Source organism: Sturnira hondurensis, unplaced genomic scaffold (assembly GCF_014824575.4).
Source record: "Sturnira hondurensis isolate 20B ecotype Veracruz unplaced genomic scaffold, ASM1482457v3 Scaffold0021143, whole genome shotgun sequence".
NCBI classification, from domain to species: domain Eukaryota; kingdom Metazoa; phylum Chordata; class Mammalia; order Chiroptera; family Phyllostomidae; genus Sturnira; species Sturnira hondurensis.
In genome coordinates this window covers 31720116-31740326 of record NW_028093774.1, presented here as the reverse complement: position 1 = coordinate 31740326, position 20211 = coordinate 31720116, and the positions used below count along the sequence as shown (strand labels likewise).

The following is a 20211-nucleotide window of genomic DNA, read 5'->3' as shown; positions in this document are numbered from 1 at the left end:
TGCAGAACTGCTTCGGTTCCCGTTTTCCATTACGAGGGGAACCGCGGGTACACTGATACCGACAAACTGGCGTCAAAGTTCTCTTATGGGAGCGTCTAAATCATTTGAAAAGAATTTTAAGCTTTCATAGGCTGCCTTGCAGAATCTTCATGGTCCAGAACATGGGTATGAAATGAAACCATGGGAAAGGGAGGCAGTGGGCTCAGGAACAAAGGCAACTTCTAAACCAGCAAAACTAGGGATCTTGTGGCCACCTTATGATGATCCTCGGATCTGAAATTAATGCTAAATAATAGCCGTCCACAACTTTCTTTCCCCAGTGGAATACGGGGACTTTACCTTAATTTATTAATAAACAGATCCCTTAGTAACATGTTTTAACGATGGGCATTCTGGTTCCTCGTATTTAAACATGCTGTCAAATCCACTCAGGAGGGGAAAATGCAATAAAAGGGGCTACAGCGAGCACGTATGTGCAGTTCCAAATCTTCCCAGCCGAATACGACGTATGGAGTATCATTTAAAAGTGTTTATTACCGTCGGTGTGTTGGGTGTTGACGGCCAAACTGCGGATGCAGGTAAAGGAGATCGCAAGACCGACCCTAAGCGGTAGGAGTTGCACTGCACTCTCGACGTTGGTGAGACCACTGGTGACTGGACGCTAACAAAATGGCGGCCGCGCGTCTATCCGCGCGAGAACACTATCCCGCGAAGAAACGTCACGTCACCAGGGCAACGACGCTCTGGCGTAGGGTGCGGTCCAAGTGAAAGCTTAGTGCTGGTTCTCCGACCCCCATCTCCGGTGCTCCAGCTTTTGGCCCCAAGGAAAGTAGGGTCCGAGTGACTACCCCGGGCCCCGGTCCAGCGCGTTGTGGCCCAAACTTGGAGTGGTCGAAGCACGTTCCTTCCCCGCGCCGCGCTTCGCGTGGCAGGCCGGCAAAGGCCGCTCTTTGAAGCACAGGGCTGGGGGCGTGGCGAGTCTGGCGCCCGCCGGTCCTGGAGCGCGTGCTCAGTTCCGAGCTGGGTGGCGCCGACGGGAGTTGACGTTAACCATGGAAACCAGGAGCGGGCCTCGGCGCTACGGAGGTGAAGTGGTTGTCTGCTGCTACAGCGTACCTCGCCCGCAGGCAGTCTCCCGAAGGGCTGGCCCTTCCTGTTCACCAGCAAAAATGAAGCCCGCGGGATGCCTTTGTGTGGCGTTTTCTCTCGGGTGACACGAGGTACGTTCGGTCCCCAGCACCCACCTGGGGGCTTCTTTGTCGCCTTAATTTCCAAGCCAGTGCAGAGACACGTTGTACTTGCAGTTTTCATTGTAACAGATTTCTCGTTCTCTTAAAACCTTCAACTGCGATTATTGCACTTTCTAAGACGTAAGATAAACTCAGTCGCTAGAGGTGTCGATCCGATGTGATTTTAACTTTCTTGCCAAAGACTGTTATTAGCCTGTTGACTTACAGCATTTGTCTCTAAGAGACACTTGTGAAATGGAAAATGGCTCTTTATTTTAAGTTCACAAATTATGTCTCTTAGATGATACTAGACTTTTTCTCTCCTTATCTCCAAATAAACCATTTTTGCCCCAAATTGGTCAAATAGCCCCCTGACGATGAATAATTCTTTGGCCACTGATCTGCTCCCTCCCTCCACAACTCTGAGAACCAGCGTACACTTTTATAAAGTTGACTCCATCAGAAGTTATTTATCAGGCCTCTGAATTAATTATCTGCTCTATTATTTCTTTCTTATTCAGCTGTATAATATTAGGTGTTTTTGTTTGCTTTTAGTTGATTCATTCCTGCCATTAGGGCAAAAACCATCCTTTATATCATTGGGTATCCTCTGTCACCCCTGATAAATTTCCAAACCTTTATCATTCCAGGTTCAGATATTGCCATTTCAGTAATTTACATATTTGAGTCCTGTACATTACTTTTAATTTTCCTACTTAAAAGAGCTGCCTACTAGTTGATAACTACCACTGAAAATACCAAGTTGGGACTTTTTCTTTTGTAAGAACATTAGTGAGATATAATTCACACATTAACACTACAATTCAGTGGCTTTTTACTACAGTCACAGAGTTATGCAACCTTCTATACTGTACAGTCAATTTTAGAAGATCTTCATCACCCGAAAAGAAGCCCTGCACCTTTTATCGATCGCTCCTTGGCGCTCCCCCACTCTCACTATCCTCACCAGTGTGAGCAAACACTAGTCTATTTTCTGCCTTTCATTTATTCTGGACTTTTTATATAAAGGGGATCGTACAGTTTGTGGCCTTTTATCATTAGTTTTTTCTACTTAGCATTCTGTTTTCAAGGTTCATGCATGTTGTAGCATGTATCAGTAATTCATCCTTGTTTGTAGCCTAATGATCTTCTACTGTAGATATGTACCACATTTTATTTCATCCATTGGCGGACATTTGAGTTGTTTCCATTTGGGGGCTTGTTAACATTTCTGCTGTGAAAGTTCGTGTACATATTTTTGTGTAGACTTGTTTTCATTTCTCTTGGGTAAATACCTAGAAATGAAAGTTTTAGGTCATGTGGTCACTCTATGTATAGCCTTTTGAGGAACTGCCAGACTGCTTTCCAAAGCAGCTACACCATTTTACGTTACTACTTGAGTGTTCTGATTTCTCCACAGCCTCACCAATACTTGTTGGTCCTGTGGATTAAAGTCGTATCTCCTTGTGAATTTGTTTTGCATTTCCCTAAAGTATAATGATGCTGAGAATCATCTCAAGTGCTTACTGGCCATTTTCCAAATTAGTAAAGGTGGTAGTGCTTGGAAAAGTAGAACTTTAATATGTTTCCTTTCAAATTTTTAAACATACTTTTTAGGAACACTTACTTATTACCCTACTGACAATTTGTGCAGAAATTTCAAAACATGAGTGGGAGTTACTTTTTCTTGACAAGTTTAATTTTGTTTAATAATTTTAAGTTATTTATAAACTAACTTTCTGTTTCTTGCTTATTCTCTGGGTATTGAAAATTAAAATAATTCCAGTTTTTTTTTATTTGTAACAGTTACTTGGGAGGAAAATGTTCTCTACTCACTTGTAAACTTTGGGTGAGAGAGCATCCTTATTACCATCACCTATCACATTGTAGGTACTCAATAGCTATTCAAAAGTTTAAATTTATGGAAAATACTAATTTATCATTTAACTATTTCTTTATGAAAGGAAGGATAACACATTTAGTCTATACTAACAACAATCAAAATGTAATCTTTAATCCTCACCAACATCTTCTAACTACTTGAACAGCAAGTTAACATAGGGGGAAAAATAATTCTAACATGTCAGAGTTATATCCTTCATATATAAAAAGTTATTTTCAATTAATAAGTGAACAAACAGTTCAATAGGAAAAAAGGCAAAGGACATGAAGAAGCAATTTACATAAAATAAATGGCATATATCTATACATGCAGACATGCACATACATGTAATGAATTTTCTCAGAGATAGATCATATTCATGAAATAATAATAGGATTCTATAAAAAGGAATATCCAGGGACTAAAGAAATGCTCTTAGAAATTAAAAATAGGAAAGCAAAGATTTAATAAAATTTGACAAATATATTAGAAGATAGTAAGTTTCCTGAAAGTATAACAAAAATACAGATGAAGTACAGTGCAGAAGTACTCAGTAAATAAGTGTGGATTCAGTATAACCTCATACCTGTTAGGATGGCTTATATGTACCTCTCTCACATGTGTGTGTGTTTGCATGTGTTGGCAAGAATGTGGATGAATTAGGGCCCTTGTACACTGGGAATGCAAAATAGTGCATCTGCTATAGAAACACAGTATGGTCAGTCCTCAAAAAAATAAAAAAATAGAGGTACCATATGATCCAGCAATTCTATTTTTGGGTATTGATCCAAATACCCAGGATCTTGAAGAGATATTTGAACGCCATGTTCATTGCAACATTTATAATAGCAAGAAAGTGGAAACAAACCAAGTATCCATCAACAGATAAGTGTATAAAGAAAATGTGGTATATATGTTCAATGGATTGTTATACACACCTACAAAAGAATAAAACCCTGCCATATGTGACAGCATAGATGAGCCTTGAAGACATTATGGTAAGTGAAATAAGACAATCACAGCAGGACAAATAGTACATGATTCCAATTATATGAGGGATCTAAAATCATCAAACTCCGAGAAGCAGCAATTCCAATGAGGGTTGTCAGGGACTTCGGGGAGGAAGAAATGGAGATCGCTGTCTAATGAATATGAAGTTTTAGTTATACAAGATGAATGAGTCAATATGTGTCAGTAGGTAACAATACTCTATTGAACATTTAAAAGTTTATTAAAAGGGTAGATACACTCATCTTAAGTATTCTTACCATTTTAAAAAATCCAAATCTAATAGAACAGAAAAAGAAAGGTGTGGATTCAGTAAAATAAATCAATAAAAATAAATAAGTGCTAGATTTCTAAAAAGTAACCTTTGCTATAGAAAAATCAGACAATTGCTAAAACTTCTATTTGTAGGAATTCCATTTGCTAAACTTAGGGAACTATCCATTTAGTATAATCCCACAAAACGACCACTTTTTCTCTTCCTGTTTGAAGGGATTTCCAGGTTGGTGTCTTACACGATGATGGACTAGTGCACGGCCACATGGGTCTGTTTCTTCTGGATAATGCGTAGGAAACATGCACAAATCCAAATAAAGCAGCATTTCTAAAAATACTGCAAGGTCTGTAAATGAAGAGTCAAACTGTACCAATTTATCATAATTTCTACCTTAATGGATTTCCAGTATTTGTCATGTAACCATCTTTTATCCTTAAGAAATTAGGGGGAAAATACCCATACTTTAATTACTCGGTCAGCAACCTGATATACTTGCTACCTGTCCAATTTCCCTTGTAATTTGTTTGTGCATACCTTTGTTCATGACATTCCTTCTTGACTACTATATCTTTTAAATTCTCCTTGGCTTAGCTAAACCTTTAAGGTTGTTGGAGCCCCAGCCTGTATTTCTCAAAGTAGTTTTCACAGAACACTGTACATGGGATCTTTTATTAGATATTATGGGAAAAATGGGTTCCATGTTCAAATAAGTTTAGAAAACTCAAATGATACATTTTAAGCAGGTTTGCTGTGGTGTTTTTGTTTTTAACTTCAAAGATATTTCCAAATCTTTAGCTTGCTGATATTCTTTATGACTCTTCAAGCTGACAGTCTAGTGTATAATTTATCAAACTTCTTTGATCATAGACCCTCTAATCAAGAAATATTCTATAGGGCAAATGATCTTGTATCCTTAAACCCTTCTTTCAGTACTCCATTAAAATAACAAATCACCATCCCAATGTCTTCCCCCCATGCTTTTAAGGCTTCTTGAGGGAGCTTGTATTTTCTTCATACTTCTTTGTCTGCTCTCACTTCATTAAAGATTGCTCCTGCCTTATTTTGCCTCTTGTGCCTGCCGTTTCTACTTCTGCTTTTCTCTCCTGGTATGAACTAGCTCCTCCATCCTTATCATGAAGGAAGTTAAAGCATCGCATAGGACAGGGAACAAATTAAAACTGGACTTTTGACGTGTTTAAATTGCCCAGCCATTTCCTTCTCTGGTGGAGACACCCAGCCGTGTTTCTCCCTCAGGCCCATGCTGCTCCTGTATTGCTCTGGGATGTGCTGCTCCAGGCCAGTGATTTTCAACCTTTTTCATCTTGTGGCACACATAAACTAATTACTAAAATTCTGCTGCACACCAAGAAATATATTTTTGGCCGATCGGACAAAAATAGGTGTAATTTTGATTCACTCACATGTGACGACGCTTGTGTTGGCTCTTCTCATTTTTTAAATTGCATATTCCAAGGGAGAACAGGTCAGTGCCCTTAACTAGTCGCGTGTTGCATGTCTTAAACATCCCTGTGTTGTGTCAGTGTGCTGTGGCTCACTGGTTGAAAATCGCTGCTCTAGGCAAAATCTCCTCTAACCCAATAGATAGCATTATTTATTCCATAATAAAAATAAATGAAGATACTTTCTAAACAATTAAAAACTGAGAATAAAGAGTTTATAGGTTTACTGTTTTGAGCGGAGCAGGATATGCAGGAAGAAGTTTTTAAACACTAAACACGCCCAACATCCCTTTTAAACAGCAATATTTAATGTTTTCCCATTTTAATCATCTTACTTAAGCTATGGCATTAATGTATTATGTGCCTTTCCATGCCATGGTATTTTACTAAATATTTTGGGCAGAAATATCTCAAGATTTGGCGCCTACCCACAAATAACTTACTAGTAAAAAAAAAAGACATGAAAAGTTAACGTGTGAAGAAGTGGATGATAGAAGAAATGCCTTATGTTGATATATGTTACAAGATGAGTAGTAGGAATTGGCGATGATAAACAGAAGAGAGGCACAGTTTGGCCCATGTGTTCTGCAAAACTTTCAGAAGGGAGTAGACTAAATCTTGAAAAGTTGACTGAGGGGAGTAGAGGGCACCCTAGGCCAAGGAAAGGGTTTAAATAAAGGCACCGGTAATGAAAAGCGCAGAATGTGTTTGCAGGGTGTGAGGTTTGAGAGTTCCCGAGAATATTTGGTAATGTGATGAACAGGTATGAAAATGTTATAGGTAAAACACACACATAAACACAGTATAGTGTGTATGCCTTCTGAAACTTTTTACTCCTATACAAATTACACAACCATGTATACATATTATGTGTGTTTACTCTTGTTTTTAAAATACAAATAGGTCTTTGTGTGTTCGTTTTACTTTTCAAAATATCATGGGCAGCTTTCCGTGTTTCCATATCAACAGTAGATCTTCAGAATATTTTACTCTTTGGAATATAACCACAGAGTACTCCATCAAATGGGTAAGAACATTTAAATTAAATTTTACAAAAGACTCAAGTACTAACAGTTAAAAGAACATGCAGCTAGATAATCCGGTTTATAAGTATCTTGAGTTTTTGGCTTCCTTTCCCGGCAAGCCATTTCACTTTGTCCCTGACTTGCCTCAGTGCAGCAGGAGAGGCCAGCTTCTCCTAACTCCCTGGGGGAATTTCAGGCACATCCAGAGTCTTCAAAAACCCCAGGGCAGCCCTCCAAGTTTATTTTCCTGTCTGATAACATCTTTCATAGATAACTAAAATCAGAATGCTTACCCCTCCGCACAAGAGTGTGCCTTTACTCATCCTAGAGCTTCTACAAAACAATCATATCAGAATACTATACACTGAGCCTGACAGCAGAGTAGGAGATAAGCTCACTCGGAGGGCGGATGGTGGGGGGTGGGGGGGGCAACTTTTCATTGCCGGGAATTGAACCATCAACCACGCAAGTTCCCTGTGGTTCTGCTGTTTTTTGAGTGCTTACAGGGCTGTCATGTGAGAAACGGCTATGACTTGTGGTTTGAAGATATAAGACAGTGAGTGTTCATAGTTTAAAGAACTTCCTAGCAGTGTAACAAGAGGGGCTGTGAGGCAGTCATTTTCAGTGGTGACCCAGAAGTCCTGTGGTGTGGCCCAGATCTCTCTCCAGGGCTGATTGTGGTTGGGTAGACTACTGACTTCGAACAAACTATTTTGAACTGATGGGAAGATAGGCTGTTTTAAGATGCCTTTAAATTTTGTTTTGTGTTGTAAAATACAGACAACAAATTTTATCATCTTAGCCATCTTTCAGTGTACAGTTCAGTGACAGTAAGTACATCATCACATTGTGACACAGGCTATCACTGCCACCACCCCCATGAATCTTTTCATCTTAGAAAACTCGGTACGCATTAAACCGTAACTCCCCATTCCCCTGTCCCTCCAACCCATCATAACCATCATTCTACTTTCCATCTATGATTTTGATTATTCTAAGTACCTCGTGTCAGTAAATCATACAGTGTCTGTAATGTGACTGTCAAGTCTGTGTCAAGCAATGGGGAGGAGGTAGAGAAATGAAGTTGTAAACCCTGCCCTTGAAGGAATTGAGATAAAATAGAAATGTGGAGTTTCTCATACATGGTGTAAGTATGACATTTTCAAATCGTGAACTTTTAATTCCTTCCTTCCTTTTTTTTTTTTTTAGAGACTGCTATGTTGCAGAAAAGGATGTGATTTTCAGGATACTACTGAGCAAGAAGGATGAGTCCTGATGTACCTCTGCTGAATGATTACAAAAAGGACTTCTTCCTGAAGCGCTTTCCACAGACTGTTCTTGGAGGTCCTCGACTCAAATTAGGCTATCGTGCCCCTCCTTATGTATATATCAATCAGATTATCCTTTTTCTGATGCCATGGGTTTTGGGTGGAATAGGAACGTTTTTGAACCAGTTAGGCATCCTAGAAGACTATTACACAGCAGCACTCTCAGGTGGACTAATGATTTTCACTGCATTTGTCATCCAGCTCACAAGTTTGTATGCCAGAAACAAATCGGCGACAGTAGAAAGGATGCTCAGCACAGATATCTTAGCCGAGGAGGATGAACACGAATTTACAAGTTGTGCTGGTGCTGAGACTATCAAATTTCTAATTCCTGGCAAGAAATATGTAGCCAACATGGTTCTTCATTCTGTTCTTGCTGGGTTGATGTGTGGTCTCGGGACGTGGTACCTGCTCCCGAACAGAATGGCCTTGCTGTATGGTAGCACAGGGGGCGCTGTTCTACTCTTTGTCTTTGGGTGGATGACATTATGCACAGGAGAATATTCATTAATTGTGAACACCGCTGTAGAGACTGCGACTTTCCAAACCCAGGATACTTATGAAATTATTCCTCTTATGAGACCACTTTATATTTTTTTATTTCTTTCTATAGATCTTGCATACAGGTAATAAGCTATCAAATATGTTACAACTTGCTTTGTTTTTAAGCATGCATAATAGGAGCATTCTCCTTAGTGTTGTATCCAGACTTGGTTGTGGGAGAAGGCACAGTGTTTCCACCTATGCCTCCATCTTGGCAGAAGTCCCCTCTCCTTAGTGTTAAAAAATGTATTTGTGAATTAGAAGTCATCAAGACAAACCATTGGGTGATGGTTTGTTTTGATCATTAATCTCTTGGAATTAATTTCTATTAACCAGCCATACTAAAGCAGTAATTAAATCTTACTGAAAAATAAAAAGAAAACCCTTTGTAAAATAAGATAAATAAGCAAAACTTCAATCTTATGTTTCACTTTCAGTAAGGAGCTGTGAATCTATAAATTAGCTGGCTGAAAACTGAAAAGAGATGGGACTTTCTTATGAGGAGAAAATGGAGAATTTAAAATTTATATACATAAGTATGTATAGAATGAGATGAATAGAATAACATCTAATTTTGTTATAGTAACTAGTAGAAGAAATATTGATCTTTTTAAAAGTCAGTTGGCTACAGACTTAAAAATGAAATTTGTACGTAGGCCCTTTAAGAGGCTGTCTGCCTCTTCAGCTGTCCCTGGCAGATAGAAACCCTGCTGCTTTTGACATCTGGATGTTACCTGGCTTCCTTTCTCCTTCCGATGCTATAAGCTAGGGATCCCAGCTTGGGGTTTACAGCCCACAATTCCTAGGGGGAACCCCCCCATCTCAGCAACTGAAATAGCCCTTGGGAACTTCATCCACTACTCATGGGAGCCCAGCGAACCCTCTTGTGCCTCTCCCATACTCCCTACCAATTTTGTGGTGAAGTAGTTTCTTGTGTCTGTCCTAAGTTGTAAGGCTCCTTTCTGGCTACTGTGTAGTTGGTTATTCAGGTTGCTTTCTCTACAGTTCAGTTGTAATTCCAAGTTGATTCTGGGAGGAGGTTAGTGTAGCTTCTACCTACTCCTCTGCCATCTTGGATCTCTAATCAGACTTTTGAACTTCGTATCTGATAGATTGCTTATCTCCATTTTTACAGTTCTTTTTCTGGAGTTTTGATCTGTTCTTTCATTTGTGCCGTATTTGTTTGTCTCCTCATTTTGGCAGCATCCCTGTGTTTGTTTCTATGTATTAGGTAGAGCTGCTATGACTCCCTGTCTTGGTAGTGTGGCCTAATATAGTAGGTATCCTGTAGGATCCAGCGACACAGCCTCCCTTATCACCCAAGCTGGGTACTCAAGGTGCACCATTCGTGTGGGTGGAATACACCTTCCTCTCATAGTGGAGCCTTGGTTGCTGTTGGCAGGTCAATGGGAGGGATTTACCCAGGCCAGTCAGCTGCAAGGACTGACTGTGACCACTGATCACCCACCTCTGCCTTCTCTTCAGGATCAGCTGTGCAGAGACAGGGTGGTGGTGCTCCAACGTGGTATGTTGCTCTCTGCTGGTTGCTCAGGCTCCATGGTTTCCCTGGGTGGTGTAGGCCAAGTCAGCCCCCACCTGTGTTCCTTGTGGGGCCACTATGCATGAGCTCTAAAGCAATCTACAGATGATTGCTACTTGTGCTGGACTTGGGGATTCTTAGGCAAAGCCAAGCTGTGAATCTAGGCTGGCTGCTGCTAATGCCAGGCCTGGGGCCACTTAGCAAGAGGTATGGAGGCTGAGGGCTCACAGAGGCCTGCTGTTACTCGTTTGAGAGGATTTAAGAAGTTGTGAAGCATGAGTCAAGACCAGAGATTCATATGGAAAAGACACTGTTAATAGGTTGGGTGGGCCCGCAAGTTGGATGGGATGGAGTCTCAGCAGACCTCCAGGGTGGGGCAAACATTGTTAGCCAGGTTGATGGAGTCTCAGATGTGGCACCTGCCTGCCAGCTCTGTGGCTTTGTATAGGGAAGATTCAGGACAATAGCCTCCACCCATCTTTCTGTCTGAGAGAAAGCTGTCCCTCAGCTCTTGCCTTGATGCCATACTTCAGTTCCTCACTGTGTAGCAGCTTGAAAGACACTCTGTGGATGCCTTTCAATCTGCTGTCCTGATGCTGCAGCTTAGAGAGAGTGAATCTGAGTAAGTCCATGTGTGGGTTCTTTAATAGGAACTACTCAGGACTTCAGAATTTTCTTTTCCCAATTTAATCCCTGCTAGGTTTTGCAGTCAGAAGTTATGGGGACTTAACCTTCCTGGCAGTGGAACCCTGGGCCCGGGGTCTTCGTGTGGGGCTGGTACTTCTTGCTCTTGAGATATTCCTCGCCGAAGATTTATCCACCACACATGAATGTGGGACCAGCCCATCCTGCTTCTATGTCCCGCCTGCCAGTCTGGATGGATGTGGCTTCTTTAATTCTGTAGTTACCAGATTCCGCTCAACTTGATTTCTATTGGTTCTCCATGGTGGTGGTTCTATAGTTTAGTTGTTATTCTGATGTGGTTGTGTGAGGAAGTGAACCTTGTTTACCTATGCCGTCATCTTGACTGGAAGTTGCCCAGAAGGTGAATTCATATGTTACTATCTCACTGTGCCGTCTCTGAAATCAGAAATTATATGCCTGTTGTGATATAACTTTGCATTTAAATAATGTTCTAGGTATTTTAATTTTTTTAAAATCTCAGTTAATTTATAATTTTGGTTACCTTGATTTTCTGCATTATTCATTTCTTAAAGAAAGAGCATAAAATGACTTTTGCTATGTTTTATTTTGATTTTATATAGTTTTAATATTTATAGTTTGGTAATTACAAGGAAAGTTTTTAACTAAAATACGTTGTTCAAAAAATTTTTTTAATAAGTTGACATTTTTGTTCAGAAGTTACCTTCTACTTCACTTCTAGAAAATATTTAGCTTCTGATTAACAAAATAATTAAGAATCAAGAATATCTTTTTATAGTAGGTATGATAGTACAGATAAGTAATGTATGATATGTGTGCAGTATTCAAATTTGGACAATTGTCAAATATATCAAATTGTCTTAGTTTTATTTCTGAGGGTGTGAACATTGAAGAGACGAGTCCCACAGTGTAGTGATTCTTTTATCATTCTTTTATTCTCTGCAGTATAGTTGTGTATTAGTCATTTTAAGTGACTCTGTGTAGTTTTATTAAAGACAAGTATTAAATCTATACTGCTTTGTTAATAGATTCTCAGGAATTATGTGATTGAATGATGAATATTTATATCATCTTAGCCACTATAAAGAATATTTTGTTTATTGAATGTGTGGATCATAGTGTATGGAATATGAAATACTTTTATGGTTGTTAGAGTCAAAACAAAGGTTTTTTTCTTGAGGGCTAAGAATTTTTTGCCATAAACAATTTGTTACGTTATCAGAAACATTAGAATTAATCATTTTTTCATGTAAAAGAACCGCTGTAATCATCTGTTTGAGGCTGAGTCATACACAAATGTAATCACAATGTCTGGTTACCTCACTTACGTGTGCTTCTATTTATGAAATCTTTGTATATAGATACTTTTCTGTGGCATTGCTTATTATTTACATTTAGAACAAAAAAATGAGGGAGTAAATCCAATTTGGATAAATATCTCCTGAGTATATATTATTTTTACACATTATCCTGTCTTTCACTATGTTAGCAAGAAAAGTGTTATCTTAAAAAAATTGTACATAGCTGTTTGTTTTTCTTGACCCGCCTGTTGTTTATTGTGTATGGTTTCATTTTATTTTTTGTTACTTCAGTATTTTCATCTCAGAATAAGAGGAACTTTTTTAAAAATTTAATTTATTTTTAGACAGAGGGGAAGGGAAGGAGAAAGGGAGAGAAACATTAATGTGTGGTTGCTTCTCACATGCTCCCTGCTGGTGACCTGGCCCACAACCCAGGCATGCGCCCTGACTGGGAATCGAATCAGCAACCCTTTGGTTTGCAGGCCGGCCCTTAATCCACTGAGCCACATCAGGCAGAGCTGAACTTTATATTAAAATATACCACACAAAATACTGTCGTCTAATTTAACATCACATCGTTAACCTTGTGTTCGTTAATTCCCTGCTTATAAAAATTTGAAGGACATACATATGATGCAGAGGGCATCATATGCCATAGCTGGCATAGTCCTGAAACATGTGACCAAACACATTATGTTCTTATAATATCTGTGGTTTTTATACATTTGCTTCTGGACTGTTAACATACATTTAAGTGGTGATTATTACAGAAATTGCCGTTGTCCCTGACTTTGATTTCTAGCAGTTCAGATATTCAGGTACAATTATTCTACAAGTCTTGAGATTGACCTCTTGAAAGTTATCTCTGAAACTCCATAAGTACTATGATATTGCTGAATAGACAAATGTTTGTTTAGCCTCATTCAAAAAATTAGTAATGTTTATTCTTTTGTTCTTTAAAGTTTTTATTAAATTATTTGAAATCATTTAATGATGTTGTATTTAACTGGTCAGTGCTGTTTTAAGAACCAGTTTTTGCACTTAAGAGAAAAATCATCTCTAATTTATGAGATTGTATCGTACTTGTTTGTAGTCTCAAATCCATACCAAAATAGGAACAATACTGTAAGTGCTAGTTAAGTTTCCAGGCTAACTGAGAGAGACACGTTTATAACCTAATATTATATAGCTGATTGTAAAGCTGACTTCTGCTATACTCGTCTAACATCAAATTCTGGGACCTCAGAGCAACACAGTACCAGAGAGCAGAAAAGAGAAGAGTCTCCTCTTTGCCAGCTCCTGACGGTGTGAACAGCACTGAGGCTTTGGCTTTCCCAGAGTGACTTGCAATGTTAAATTTAAAATTTTTATACTCTAAAGAATTATAGGTAGAATTTAGCCAATGTATTGTAGTTTAGACATTTAAAGGAGCAATGTTTTTGCCCTGGACTTAGTTCAGTTTTAAAGATTCCTAAATTCAGTAAGTTACTTTTAATTACATCCTCCTTATTTCTACATTTGGTCCAAATATTCTCTAAGTGCTAAACTTATTCACTGTCGAGCTGGGTAATTCATTATAAGGGAAGGACAGTGGTGTGTATGGCAGGGGGTGTGTGTGTGTGTGTCTTGCTTTTTCTGAAAAGATTCTCTTCTATGTTTTCTATATGATTCAAATTTTTTTTTTCTATAGGTTTATGGTGAATATACCAACTCTGGAACAAATGAATCAGATTTTGCACATCTTGTTTGTATTTTTACCCTTTCTGTGGGCACTCGGGGTTCTGCCCCCACCTGATGCCCTTTTCTTGTGGGCAATGGAGCAGATTTTAGAGTTTGGCCTCGGAGGCTCACCCATGTCAACCCACATACAGTAAGTATTTTAAATATTAAAGTTACATGTAAATTACTCTTAAAGTGCATTTTTTCTTTTCAAGCAAATCTCTTTTTTTCTCTACAGGTTATTAATAATGTTCGTCATTTCTGCTGGAACAACTGTAACATCATATTTCATTCCCAGCAATGTTGGAGTGGTTATTTTCATGACTGGACTTGGATTCTTACTGAGTCTTAACCTAAGTGACATGGGTTTTGTCTTCCAACACAGCCTAACCAGACACAGAGTTGAAACCAAATCTAAGGCTTTACCCGCTGGTTCAGAAAACCACTTTACTTGGAAGGAATGCCTCTTCTACATCATTATATTAGTCTTGGCTCTCTTAGAAAGTTTTTTGCTCCATCATTTTGCTTGTTGTTCACAGATTTCCAAAAACAGTCCCCAGGCTATTGTTGGCTACATTTTGATGATACTACTTATAATTCTGTGGATACTTAGAGAAATTCAGAGTGTCTATATCTTTGGAATTTTCCGAAACCCATTCTATCCAAAGGATGCGCATACTGTGCCGTTATTCTTAGAGAAGCAAGCAAGGCTTATGAAGATTGGTCTTGTCAGACGGGTGTTGCTAAATCTAGGTAGGAAGGTAAAAAATCTAATCTTGTGTTCTATTTACAAAGTGTACAGAAATATTATAGAATTCCCATATTTGTGTAATATTCTTCATATAAGCATTTATTCTCTCACATTTTGGTTTGTTCATTTGTGGTTTTTTTTTAGTTAATTGTTTAAATGTGCATTTAAAAACTCACATTGGCAAAAATAAAATATGGTAGAAGGGGCTACTTTGCCTTAATTAGTCTTTCTTTGTTGTTGTTCGTCTTAGTGTCGCCTTTTGCTATGATAGCATTTCTTTCACTGGACAGCGCTTTACAGGGGCCCCACTCTGCGTCTGTCTCCATTGGATTCACGAGAGCTTTCAGAATGGTAATTCCAGTGTGCACTGAACAATTTTTTTCTAAGTTTGTGATTTTGTTCGTTCTGAGAGTTTGCGTCGATTACCAAGTTCTCCCTGATGAAGTGGATGATCTGTGCCCTGCAGGTGTGGCAGAACACAGAGACTGCTTTACTGGAGACGGTCATCGTGTCGGCAGTGCACTTGCTGACTGCCAGCGTAGACACGTGGTGGAACAGAAGCCTGAACACAGGGCTCAGACTCTTACTGGTAAGTGTATTTTTTTAGCATTTTATTGAAATGTAGTTCATAAACCATAAAATCATCCATTTAAAGTATGTAGTTCAGTGATATATATTCAGAAATTTGTAGTCATCACCACAATCTAATTTTAGAACATTTTCAATATCCCAAAAGAAACCTCATATACCTTGTCACTTCTCAGTTCCTACGCTTCATCACACCCATCCCCTACTCCAGCCTCAGGCACCATTAAATCTACTTTCTGTTTCTGCTTTGACTATTCTGGATATTTCACACAAATGGTTTTTTACATCTGGCTTCTTTCAGGTATGTTTTCCAGGTTCATCCATATTGTAGCATGTATCAGCATTTTACCTTTTTTGTTGCTGAATAATATTCTCTTGTGTGGATATACACATTTAGTTGCTTCTTTCATCAGAAAATAGGTATTTAGGTTGTTTTCACTTCTGACTATTACGAATAATGCTGCTATGGACATTCATGTACAAGTTTTTTATATGGACATACATTTTCATTTCTCTTGGGTATGTGTATCTAGGACTAGAACTTCAGTCATGTAGGAATTCTCTGTTTAACACTTCAAAATATTGCCAAATACTTTTTCAAAGTGTTTGTACCATTTTACATTTCCACCAGCAACGCATGAAGATCCTAATTTTTCTACATCCTCAGAAACACTTGTTATCTGACTTTTTTATTGTAGACATTCTAGTGAGTAATAACTGCCATGTTGTGATTTTGAGTTGATATCTCTGGATACTAATAATGCATCTTTTCATGTTTATTGGCCATTCATACATGTTTTTTGGAGAAATGTCTATTCAAATACTTTGCCTACATTTATTTGCCTTGTTATTGTTGCAAGTGTTCTTTATGTATTCTGGATACAAGTTCCTTGACAAAAGTATGATAAACCAAAGTTTTCTCTTATTCTGTAGGTAGTCGTTTACTTTCTCAGTAATGTCCTTTGAAGTGAAAAAGTTCTTAATTTCAGTTTATCAGTATTTTCTTTTGTACTGATTTTTATGTCACATCTAATAAATACTACCTACTCCAAGATTATAAATACTTACTATGATTTCTTCTAAGAATTTTGCAGTTTTAGCTCTTACTTGTAGGCCTATGATCTCTTTGAGTTGATATTTATAAATGCAATATGAGATAGGGTTCCAAAACCATTCTTTTGTGTTGGATGTACAATTGTGTCAGTACCATTTATTGGAAGAACTAGTCTTTCCTCAGTGACTTTTCTTGGCACCGTTGTCAAAAACCAAATGGCAAAAGTAAGGGTTTGTTTCTGGGTTCTCAGTTTATTTCCATTCATTTATGTACCTATCCTTAACCACACTGTCTTGATCACTATAGCTTTGCGGTAGGTTTTGAAATTGGAAAGGGTGAGTCCTTCACCTTTGTCCTTTTACAGGACTGTTTTGACTATTCTGGTACCCTTTCCAATTATATGGTAATTTACATCACCATATAAATATTAGTTTCAGCTTTCGTTCTTTTGCAAAAAGGCATCTGGAACTTTGATAGGAAGAGCCTCAAATCTGCAGATCAATTTGGAGAATATTTCCATCTTAAAAATATTAATTCTTTCCATTCATAAGCATGAGATATCCTTAAATTTATTTAGTTCTTTAAATTTATTTCACCAGTGTTTTGTAGTTTTCACTGTACAAGTGTTATGCTTTTATTAAATTTATTCCCAAGTATTATATTCTTTATGATGATACTATGAATGAAATTGTTTCCTTAATTCATATTTTTGGCTTGTTTATTACTATAATATACAATACAACTGATTGTTTTTATATTATTCTTGTATCCTAAAACCTCACTGAACTCTTATTATAATAGATTTTTAATGAATTTGTTAGGATGTTCTGTATATATTATGTTGCCTGCAAATTAGATATAGTAAAGTTAGTTTACCTTCCTCTTTTCCAATGTAGATGTCTTTCATTTCTTTTACCTACCTGTCCTGGGTAGAACCTCTAGTATAATGTTGAAAGAAGAAGAAAGAATGTACGTCCTATGATGAAAGCATTCAGTCTTTCTCCATTATGTTAACGTCAGTCTTTTATCATTAAAAATGATAACAGCTATTAGTTTTATGCAGGTACTTTTTACCAGATTGAGAAGTTTCCTTCTGTTCCAGTTGTCTTTTTATCATCAAAAGTAAGGTGGTTGGCTTTTGTCCAATGCTTTTTCTGTGTCTATTGAAATGGTCATATGGTTTGGGTCCTTTAATCTACTTAACATGATATAATATAATATATATGATATAATATTGATTTGTGGTGTTAAACCAACCTCGCATCCCTGGAATAAATCCCACTAGGTCATGGTGTATAATCCTATTTATATGTTGCAGGATTTGATTTGCTAGTATTTTGTTGAGAATTTTTATGATTCTCATAAAATTCTCAAAGAAATTCTTTCTTTTCTTATCATGTCTTTGGTTTAGATATCATAATAGCACTGACCTCATAAAATGAGTTGGAAATTTCATATTATTTTTAAATGCCTCATAGTATTTAGTATGTATGTTAAATATTTTGTAATATGTAGTATTTTGTAGTATAGAAGTTATCTGGACCTAACTTTGTGGGTAGCTTTAAAATTACTAATTCAGAGATTTTTACTTGTTACAGGTCTATTTTGATTTTCTATTCTTAAAGATGTTTTATTTATTTTATCTTTAGACAGTGAGGAAGGGAGAGAGAAAAAGAGGGAGAGAAATCTCATCAATGTGTGGTGGTTGCTTCTCATGCACCCCCCACTGGGGACCCAGGCATGTGCCCTGACTGGGTGGGAATCAAACCAGCAACCCTTTGGTTCACAGGCCAGTGCTCAATCCACTGAGCCACAGCAGCCAGGGCTGATTTTCTATTCTTGAGTCAGTTTTGGTAATTTATGTCTTTCTAGGAACTTACAGTTTCATCTTTGTGTTCTGATTTATTGGCATACAGTTGTTCATGGTATTCTTACAGTCTTTTTTATTTTTTTCTGTAGGATAGTAATATTACCTCTCTCTTTCATGATTTTAGTAATTTGAGTCTTCTTTTTCTTGGTCAGTCTAGCTAAAGGGTTGTCAGTTTTATTGATCTCAAGAAACCAGCTTTTGGTTTCATTGATTTTCTCTGTTGTTTTTCTCTATTTTATTATTTTGTGCTCTAATCTTTATTTCCTTTTTTCTGTTTACTTGAGGTTTAGTTTGCTCTTTGTTTTGTGATTTCTCTATTTTCCTAAGATAGAAGATTAAGTTATTGATTTAAGAGCATTCTTCTCTTTAATATAGGCATTTAAAGCCATAAATTTCCCTCTGAGAACTATTTTAGCTGTATCACGGGTTTTGGTATGTTGTATTTTTTGTTTCATTTATTTCAACATATTTTCTTATTTATCTTGTGATTTCATCTTTTGTTGGTTATTTAGGAATGTGTCTTTTTAATTTTCAGATTTCTTTCTACTGTTGATTTAATTTTGTTTTGGTTGAAAAACATATTTTGTGTGATTTTTGTGACCATACTTAGTATGATTTCAATCTCCTGAGGTTTGTCTTGTGGCATTACTTCAGTTTCTTCATCTTTAAAATGCTCTCTAAAATTAGGATAAATTAAAGATGGTTGCTTGAATATTTATCATTTCTAGTTCTCATGACTTAATGAGTGTGTAATGCAGAGCCTAGTCAACCTTGAGATACAGACATTACTAAAGAGAACTGTTAGCACTACTTTTTTTAAGAGAGGCCAAACTTTAAAAAAGAAAAGAGTCTCATTTATTAATCATAAGGTTGGAAAATATTATAACAAAGAATCTCAGATAAAGGCTATATCCTCAAAAATATTGGGGGCAATAATAAAATTATACAGTTTTTCTTTTGTGACCTTTAAAATTCATGAAATGAATAGAACAAAGAATAAGAATTAAAAATATTTTAAGAATAAAAAAGGAATACTAAAGATTGTTTAAGAATAAAAATTATTTTTATGTCTCTACAGGTTGGTATCATGCGTGATCGTCTGATTCAGTTTATCTCTAAACTGCAATTTGCTGTGGCTATACTTTTGGCATCATGGACGGACAAAAAACGTAGAAAATCAGCCACCACTTTATGTATACTCAACATGGTTTTCTCTCCATTCGTGTTGGTCTTCGTAGTTTTTTGTACACTACTCTCTTCTCCTCTGCTCCCCCTCTTCACCCTTCCTTTGTTCTTGGTGGGGTTTCCCCGGCCTATTCAGAGTTGGCCAGGAGTGGCGGGCACTGCAGCCTGCGTGTGTGCAGACACGGTGTACTACTACCAGATGGTCCCAAGTTTGACCGCTGCACTGCAGTCTGCAATGGCAGCTGGAAGTTTAGGTAAGCAAATGGGTTGTGCTTAAATTCTCACTAATATATTGGGTTGGCCAAAAAGTTCACTTAGTTTTTTCTGTAAGATAGCTCAAGTAGTGCTTATTGTCTTGAATTTCATTCAAAACGATTTCTGTTAGATAGTATTATAATATCTGTCCTATCAGCATGCATTTTTTTTAAAGATTCTATTTATTTATTTATCTTTAGAGGGGAAGGAGAGAGGGAGAGAAACATCAATGTATGGTTGCCTTTCGGGCGTCCCCTGCTGGGAGCTGGCCTGCAGGGAACCGGCCTGCAGCCCAGGCATGTGCCCTGACTGGGAATTGGACCTAGATCCTCTGGTTCCCAGGCCCGTGTTCAATCCACTGAGCTACACCAGCCAGGTCTCAGCATGCATTTTTTTAAAAACCTATAAAAATTGGTGAATCTTGCCCTGGCTGGCATAGCTCAGTGGATTGAACACAGGCCTGCGAACCAGAGAATCGCGGTTCAATTCCCAGTCAGGGCACATGCCTCGGTTGCATGCCAGTTCCCTGCAGGCCA

General features: G+C 37.8%; 1 protein-coding gene and 1 long non-coding RNA gene across 4 annotated transcripts in view; one reads left to right on the top strand and one right to left on the bottom strand.

Annotated features, from left to right (window-relative positions):
* The window catches only part of LOC118976963 (uncharacterized), a 65626-nt gene extending 65006 nt beyond the window's left edge, over positions 1-620 (bottom strand). The window contains exon 1 of the long non-coding RNA XR_005064391.1: positions 538-620. This is a non-coding gene — a long non-coding RNA (uncharacterized LOC118976963). The remainder of the gene's footprint in view (positions 1-537) is intronic.
* Positions 621-986: 366 nt separating this feature from the next.
* The window catches only part of PCNX4 (pecanex 4), a 34715-nt gene continuing 15490 nt past the window's right edge, over positions 987-20211 (top strand). Inside the window, exons 1-8 of one of the 3 annotated variants that reach the window (XM_037031769.1) lie at positions 987-1220; positions 4609-4736; positions 8088-8832; positions 13944-14123; positions 14211-14725; positions 14974-15074; positions 15190-15312; positions 19314-19674. In XM_037031769.1, the coding sequence (XP_036887664.1) occupies positions 8144-8832; positions 13944-14123; positions 14211-14725; positions 14974-15074; positions 15190-15312; positions 19314-19674 (1969 nt within the window). In that variant the 5' untranslated portion in view covers positions 987-1220; positions 4609-4736; positions 8088-8143. Of the gene's footprint in view, positions 1221-4608; positions 4737-8087; positions 8833-13943; positions 14124-14210; positions 14726-14973; positions 15075-15189; positions 15313-19313; positions 19675-20211 lie in introns of those variants that run through there. The other 2 variants (XM_037031768.1, XM_037031770.1) reach the window with 2 other exon arrangements.